This window comes from Macrobrachium nipponense, chromosome 41 (genome assembly GCF_015104395.2).
Source record: "Macrobrachium nipponense isolate FS-2020 chromosome 41, ASM1510439v2, whole genome shotgun sequence".
Taxonomy (NCBI): Eukaryota; Metazoa; Arthropoda; class Malacostraca; order Decapoda; family Palaemonidae; genus Macrobrachium; species Macrobrachium nipponense.
Genome location: NC_061102.1, coordinates 28,782,059 through 28,789,558, shown reverse-complemented (window position 1 = coordinate 28,789,558; position 7,500 = coordinate 28,782,059). Strand labels below are relative to the sequence as shown.

The 7,500-nt window shown below is 32.9% G+C and overlaps 1 protein-coding gene across 14 annotated transcripts in view; it reads left to right on the top strand.

Moving 5' to 3' along the window:
- The window catches only part of LOC135212644 (NGFI-A-binding protein homolog), a 560,269-nt gene that overhangs the window by 479,679 nt on the left and 73,090 nt on the right, over window positions 1–7,500 (top strand). Inside the window, exon 10 of one of the 14 annotated variants that reach the window (XM_064246247.1) lies at window positions 6,832–6,891. The exons of the other annotated variants lie outside the window; for them this stretch is intronic. Coding sequence (XP_064102317.1) covers window positions 6,832–6,891 — 60 coding nt within the window. The remainder of the gene's footprint in view (window positions 1–6,831; window positions 6,892–7,500) is intronic. 14 annotated transcript variants of the gene reach the window in all.

The window sequence follows — 7,500 nt, the reverse complement described above, 5'->3', positions numbered from 1 at the left end:
ACACACTTACACACGCTTGTATATACCTGTAAATCAATAGAAAAACATTATATATTGATAATGTGTTAGTAAATGTTTGTAGATGGAATTTCTTATAATAGGCTCTTAAACAATTAAACGCACACTTATACACATAATGAACTTCCTTTTTGACAATTACAAAGTTATTGGGAGTTATTATCAGTTATTTTGGCTTAACTAATTTGAGCCTACGCTTATTTTCGTAATAGATATTAGGGTACAGGACTGAAGTTATTGATGGGGGTAAAATATTAGTTAATCAACCCCATACGAGTTACTGAAATCATCTAGGGTTCCTGAACGTTTTCGTGTATTTTTATTATCATTTATGGGTCTACGCTCCTCTTCGTGTGGCAGTTGTTTTTATTTGTTCATTTTTTAAATCGTGTTATTTTCGTAAGTTCGTAATTCTGTCACATTATTATTATTATTATTAATTAAGTCATACCGACTTATAGAGATAATTTTAAATAATTTTCATAGGATTATTTTTACACTTGCAAACGATTATTCTAATTCCTTAAAAATGGCTGCTTTTTATTTACATCGATATTCTTCCAGAAATAATTTTTGTCATAACTTGCAGGGTTACAACCCAGCGAATTTATAAGCGTAAAATAATCTCTTTATTTGTTTATGTATTTTTATCTTCACCCTTTTTTATTTTCTTACAAATTTCCTGCTATTACGGATTGAGGGAAGAACGGGGAATGGCCCTTCTTCATCTTCTTCTTTCCTTCCCCTCTTCTTTTCTTCCCCTCTTCTTTTCTTCCCCTTCGCTTCCACCGTTTTAATAGTAATAAAGTGAACGGTTACTTAAACCCTGATTCCCACACCGACGCACTTTTTCCTCTCGTCAAGTCGACTGATGTTCAATTTATGAGATTTGGAATGGGAAAATAATAACAATTTATTATTATTATTATTATTATTATTATTATTATTATTATTATTATTATTATTATTATTATTATTATTATTATTATTATTATTATTATTTGTGTCGATTCTGTCAGCATTCTTACAGCTGCAAATAAGACGGATGAATGTAATGTATGGTAATATGATTATTATTATTATTATTATTACCGCATGCTATGGCCATGTTTTCGCCCTAGGTAGAAGGAACCTTCATTCAGACTTCGAGGCTTTAATTCCTTTATTACTATTGTCGGTCATAAATAGCGGGAATACGGTAACGCGTTTGGCAAATAGACAAATGTTTTAGACATGTATATTTTGACAGCTATGCGACAATAGTCACCTCGCCCATCCACGTATGTCCATAGTTGATCTTACATTGAGCTTTAGCGCAGAGGTCTGAAGTCTGAAAGTAATTTTTTTTTTATTGCGTTATCTTAAGAGGAAAATAACTGATTGCAAGCAGCATTTAATCGACTCTGAAAAAGAGATTTCTTTTATGCTTACATGATTACCGTTTCATGCCTCGTGTAATGTGTTTTATTTCTCCGTGAGTAAGAAAGTAACTTATACCGTTATCAAAGGAATGTCCACATCATCGTCTTTGTTTCCTATTTAACTTATATGAAACGTCCAGTAGGTAAACTGCACAAATTTGGATGGTGTAGACACATTCCTTAAATCATAATAACCATTGAAATATAATAATTAGGCGTTCATGTACAACCAACTGATACGAAATTAGGAGCCGTAGAATAAGTCTTCTTTGCTGGAAATGAGTCTCTTTTGAGAGACCAGAAAAAAAAATAAATCGCTTCAACTAATCATAGTGTGAGCTTATTTGTCCATGAATGACAATGTTAATATATATATATATATATATATATATATATTATATATATATATATATAATATATATACATTTTTTTTCATTTAGCTTGCTTTCAAATTTATATTCCATAGCATCTCCCTGCTTTTCCCTTCTCTATTTTAATCCATTTGCGTTTTGCTCAAAGGCCTCTTTTTGAGACGAAACTATAATTCAAACCATTTTCTGCACCCTTCAACTGGGAGGGCGGTGGAATGCCTTTGGAGAGGAGGTAGAAAAGGAGTAAGAAGAGAAAGAGGAACTTTTATCTTTAATGCTGAATTTTCCTGCTGGTAGTTTTTTCCTCGGACTTTTTTTTTTCCTTGGGTGCAGAGAATAAACAAGGAAAGAAAACATCCTCCCCCACAGAGTGAAATCAGTTATTTTTCCCAGTGTTTTTACAACATTTATCAAATAGTCAAAGAAGACCATTTTGCGAGTGAAGAAAAAAAAATTTTATACGGCCCTATTAACTAGATTTCGGTGAACAACATCCCTGCGAGGCTCCAGTGATAAATTGGAGGGAAACAGACCCTCGACGACTGAGCGACTTAGGCGACTTGTCGTCGCAAAGGTTCAGCGACCAGAGCAAAAGTCTACGGAGCGACACCTCTAGGATAGGAGCGTCGCCTAGCACCGTCTTCTCACCTGCTTTCCCCAAATCTCTTTCACACATCAATGGCGCTCGGGAGTTTTTTTTTTTTTTTCATCTTTTCCTCTTCCCTTAGACGCCGAACATTTACAGGATCGATTCGCAAAAGATATTGAAAACAAGAAATTCTGAAGGGGGCTGTTTCCTTCGTGGCATTACAAACATACGATAGCCTTGAATGGTTCCCGGAAAATTTTGCCAAGGACCTGAGGAATGGCTCATCATTATGGATTGTCACTGTTTTTTCGGTTTCAGCTTAAGCAGAGTATTTATTGTGTATTTATTTTGTGTAATGATATTTTTTTCAAAGATAAATACACAACCTGTACTCAATTTACTGTTTATAATTATTTTTTTTTACAAGATCAATATACAGCTTATACTCCATTGTACTGTTTATACAGTAAACTTACATAAATGCATATTTTCAAAAAAATCTCTCTCTCTCTCTCTCTCTCTCTCTCTCTCTCTCTCTCTCTCTCTCTCTCTCTCTCCAGTAATTTGAGCTGGTGTAATTTCTTGGTGCTTATATTGAAAGCATTTACCCCTAAGTGTACAGAACAGTTCTTTTCAAACATTGCTTGGCGCAGTTTCTGAAAGGAACCGAAAGGGGTCTTAGAATTTATTAGGACAAAAATCGCGGCCAGGTGTTGTATTTGCATAAACAGGAAGGACTTTAATGTGTCGAGGGCAGTTGCTGGGTAGGAAATGAGGAGAAAGAAATGTACCCCCATTTATTTAAAAGTGGCGTCCCTATGTTGTATAGTATTAACTGGATTAGTAAAGTAATACTCTTCGTTAGCCTATTGAGGTAATTTAGAATTCAGTTTTTTTCATTCTTTATATGTTTCCAATTGAAGAGGAATAAAAATCATTTTTTGTCATTTTAGTGAAGGCGGCTACAAAAATTTTAACCTTAATATGAAATTGTATTTTACCCCATAATTTACATTATGGATATAAAAAGAGGAAAATTGAACTCGTGCGCCATGCTGCCGTTAGTAAGCGTTGTACGTTAATTACCTGTGCTGGAAAACGTTTATTCATCTTTGATCAGTCTGAAAAACATATACTCATCTATGACTAATTCTGGAAAGCTTTTACTCATTTTTTATCAGTTCTGGAAAACGTTCACTCATCTCTGACCAGTTCTGGAAAACGTTTACTTATCTCTGACCAGTTCTGGAAAACGTTTACTCATCCTTGACCAATTCTGTAAAGCGTATATTCATCTCTGACCAGTTCTGGAAAACGTTTACTAATTTCTTGCCAATTTTGGAAAGCGTGTACTCATCCTTGACCAATTCTGGAAAACGTGTACTCATCCTTGACCAATTCTGGAAAGCGTATACTCATCTCTGACCAGTTCTGGAAAACGTCCACTCATCTTTGACCAATTCTGGAAAGCTTTTACTCGTCTGTAACCAGTTCTGGAAAACGTTCACTCATCTTTGATCAATTCTGGAAAGCGTTTACTCGTCTGTAACCAGTTCTGGAAAACGTTTACTCGCCCTGTAACCGGTTCTGGAAAACTTATCGACCAATTCTGGAAACGTTTAGTCTCACTTACTGCGTGTGTCGATTTTCTCGAAAATTGAAAGAAACCACACACTAGATGCTGATAGTTTTTGGTTCATATAATCAGTTTTGTTACTGGATGTTTTAGTGTCGCCCATAAGGGTCTTGTTAGAGCTTTAGCTTTTAATATATAATTTAAAATTTAATTTTATGATGGTTGTTGGACTGCGTCGGTGCATGGCTCATGATGCAGTCTCAATTGATTGGTTAAAGACATAAGTATTATGAATGCCATTTTGTCTTCATTTCTTTGCATGATGTATTACTTAGTGTGTCCAGTTCAAAGATCAATCATTGGTAATGATTTTGACTTGATTAAAAGAAGTATAAAGTCTTTTATGAAATCACAACCAGTTGCTCAGAATAGCTTTAAGTACTATTTTATCACAATCATTCAGTATGAGATTTTTGAAAATTGCACTACTCATGTTGGTAGATTTCATGCAAAGTTCTTTCTTATTGTCATATAATTTCTTATTTAACTGCATAAATTTTTTTTAATTTTTTTTTTGTCACGGCTTGATCCTGTAAACTTTTATTTCATTATTCTTGATTTATGTAGTTGTCACCCTGGTAACCTTCGTTAAATGTAGTATGCTAATCAATTTATTTTATCAGTGACTGCACTGTACTGTAGCCATACCTTTCCCTGTACCCCTTCCCTTGTTCGCCTGTCTCGTTAGTTAGACTTATTGTTAACTTTAGCATCTTTTTTATTATACTTCTTTCTGCTCTTTCCATTTCTTCCTGACTGTTATTTTCCATCAGGAATATTTAATCATTTCGGAGGCAATTATAATTCATTACACATTTTATTTTTCTAATAAGATTTTCCCGAAAGCTTTTTCTAACATTTTAGATCTTGTAACTTGAGAAACGAAATCACTTTTGATTATATATTCATGCTTTAGATTTGAAAATTCCCAGTTGTGTTTCAATTTAAAATTTGACTTTTGATCTAAGTAGGTAACTCTTAACAGCTCTATTTTTTGGTTTTATGACGTATTGTCAAAATTGTTTTTATTTTATTAAATGACCAATTTTTGCTGGACACTCCATTGTTGAGCTTTTGTTAATTAAAATAATCGTGAGAAGACAGATTTTTACGTCTCCATTATACGTTATTTTATTTATCGCCACATTGGATTCAGTAGCAACGTCAGTTTAATGTTTGCTTCTTTAGAACTTTTATTAGAACTTCTATAAATATCTAAGCTTCGATTTAGGTAAAAAGATTCAATGAACATTCTCTCTCTCTCTCTCTCTCTCTCTCTCTCTCTCTCTCTCTCTCTCTCTCTCTCTCTCTCTCTCTCTCTTATGCATGACGTGTTTTATCATTTTACCTTTTAATTATTTCTTAGACAGAAAACAAGTATATATAAATATCTAATTTCCTATTATGTATATTACTAGTCAGTGTCTTTCAATATATTTTATTCCATAAGATGTGAATTAACTGGGTTGCAATACACTTGTGCTTTACCAAAGCACTCAATTCAATAGCATTTGTGTTAGCAATTGGTATCTTTAGTTCTCTTCGCTTAAAAGCTTTGCATGCAGTTTGCCTCCTGCCTGATAACTAGATGTTCGTGGTATACTTAGTTTTATTATCATTAAGTTATACTTTTATATCAAGATTTAAATTTGACAGTTTCATTCACTTGACCTTGCAGTTAGATATGTGTTTTACCCATAACATTCAGTTTAATTTAATACAGTAGTTCTTGCCCCCTTACCCTTTTTACAAATGATGACATTGTATCAATTTTTATTATATTTGACCATTCTATCATAAATCTATTATTTTCCTTTGCTTCCACACCCCCTGTGAATTCTATTAGTGGAATCTAGCTTTATACTTAAGTGCATGCACTGTCTCTTAAGTTATTTTTTATTTAGCCTTTTTTGTGTGGTATTTTCATTTAAACATGTCTACAGTTGATTTTTATACCCTGCCATTTGTTTTTATTACTTTTATTTCAGCCTTAATGACAGATAAATTCCATTTTACCTTTTATTAATGATATAGCTAAATTCTCATATTGTTTTATGCTTTGCTTGTGTCAGCTGCCTTGCATACGACTAACATTTTCCAAAATTATGATTTGAAGCTAGTTAAATTATTGTTGCTTACAATTTAATTTGATTTCCAATGATATAGTTAATTCAGTCTAACAGTTTGATAACACTTTTTAAAAACAATTGATTTAATCTGATTTACTGATGCTTGTTTATTTAACTAATGCCTTTTAAATGTTAGATTTAACGTTGTGTACTTTTTGGCTTTTGTTTGCCTTTTGTCGTTTTAAGCTTTTAAGTTTATCATAATGTTATTTTAGCCATTTTAGTTCAATTTATTTTTGTTCATCTATAAAGCTTCTGTTGAATGTAGTCTAGTTCTGTGGTGATCTTTCTGTTTACCTCTAGTGCTTTAAGTGTTTTAAATGATTGTTTATTGTTTATTGTTGTCCATTTAGTTAAATTTAGTATTTTATGTTATCAAAAATTAGTTAAATGTAGCTTTGTCTGCTATTTACATTTGAGTTCGCCTGCTTGTTTTCAAGTATGTAAAATGTTAAATTGTTTACTGTTGTCCTTTTATTTCACAAGTTGATCAGTCCTCTTTACTTTTGGCTTTTATTTAAATTGCTTAAACATCCTTGCGTTCTTAGTTGCTTATAAAAAATCTCTGAGCAATTCATTTTTATTTCACTTAGTCTGTAATTCCTCTACCCACAACTTCAAAGAAACCCAGTATTCTTATGCGTTGCTGGTATATCCTTCCCTACAGAACTCTCAAGGAATTATGTCAGCCGACAAGAACTCCGAGTTTTTGCTACCGCTCATAAAGGTAAAAGAAAAAGATACGACACCTTCTCTCTCTCTCTCACACACTCATGTTTGTTTTTTTTATTTTGTTTATTTTCTGTTATTTTACGTCATTTTCCTTTAAGTTTCCTTTTCCTGGTAATCGCACATATGATTGGCTCTGAGACTCCAAAGCTGTTTGTGTTCCATCTTCAATCTGGTTTTGTATATTGTTTGGGCTTTCGTGAGAGCAAATTCATTTTTTGAATTAGTTGGGAATATCATAAAAATTTTCAGCTTTCTGATTTGCTTTTATTAAATTCAACATAATTCAAATTAAATTCAGTTAAATTAAACCTGAACATTGAGTGAATATACCTGGACTTCATGATACTTCATATTTGCGATTACCACCGACACGAAATGTGATTATAGTAGCCTACCCTTTATTTGCCGTTTTTCCTCACTGTTTGACATTAGAAATAGTTATGAAGGATTAATATTAAATATGTTTCTGGTGAAGTTTGATAGACGTCGTAGATCTTGTACAGATGAGGTATCCTAGGGCTTATGATAAGGCAAGGGTCGTCAAACTTTGACAGTATGGGGAGGGGGAAGGGTGTTTTAATTGATAGGTTGTATTTAATTCTAT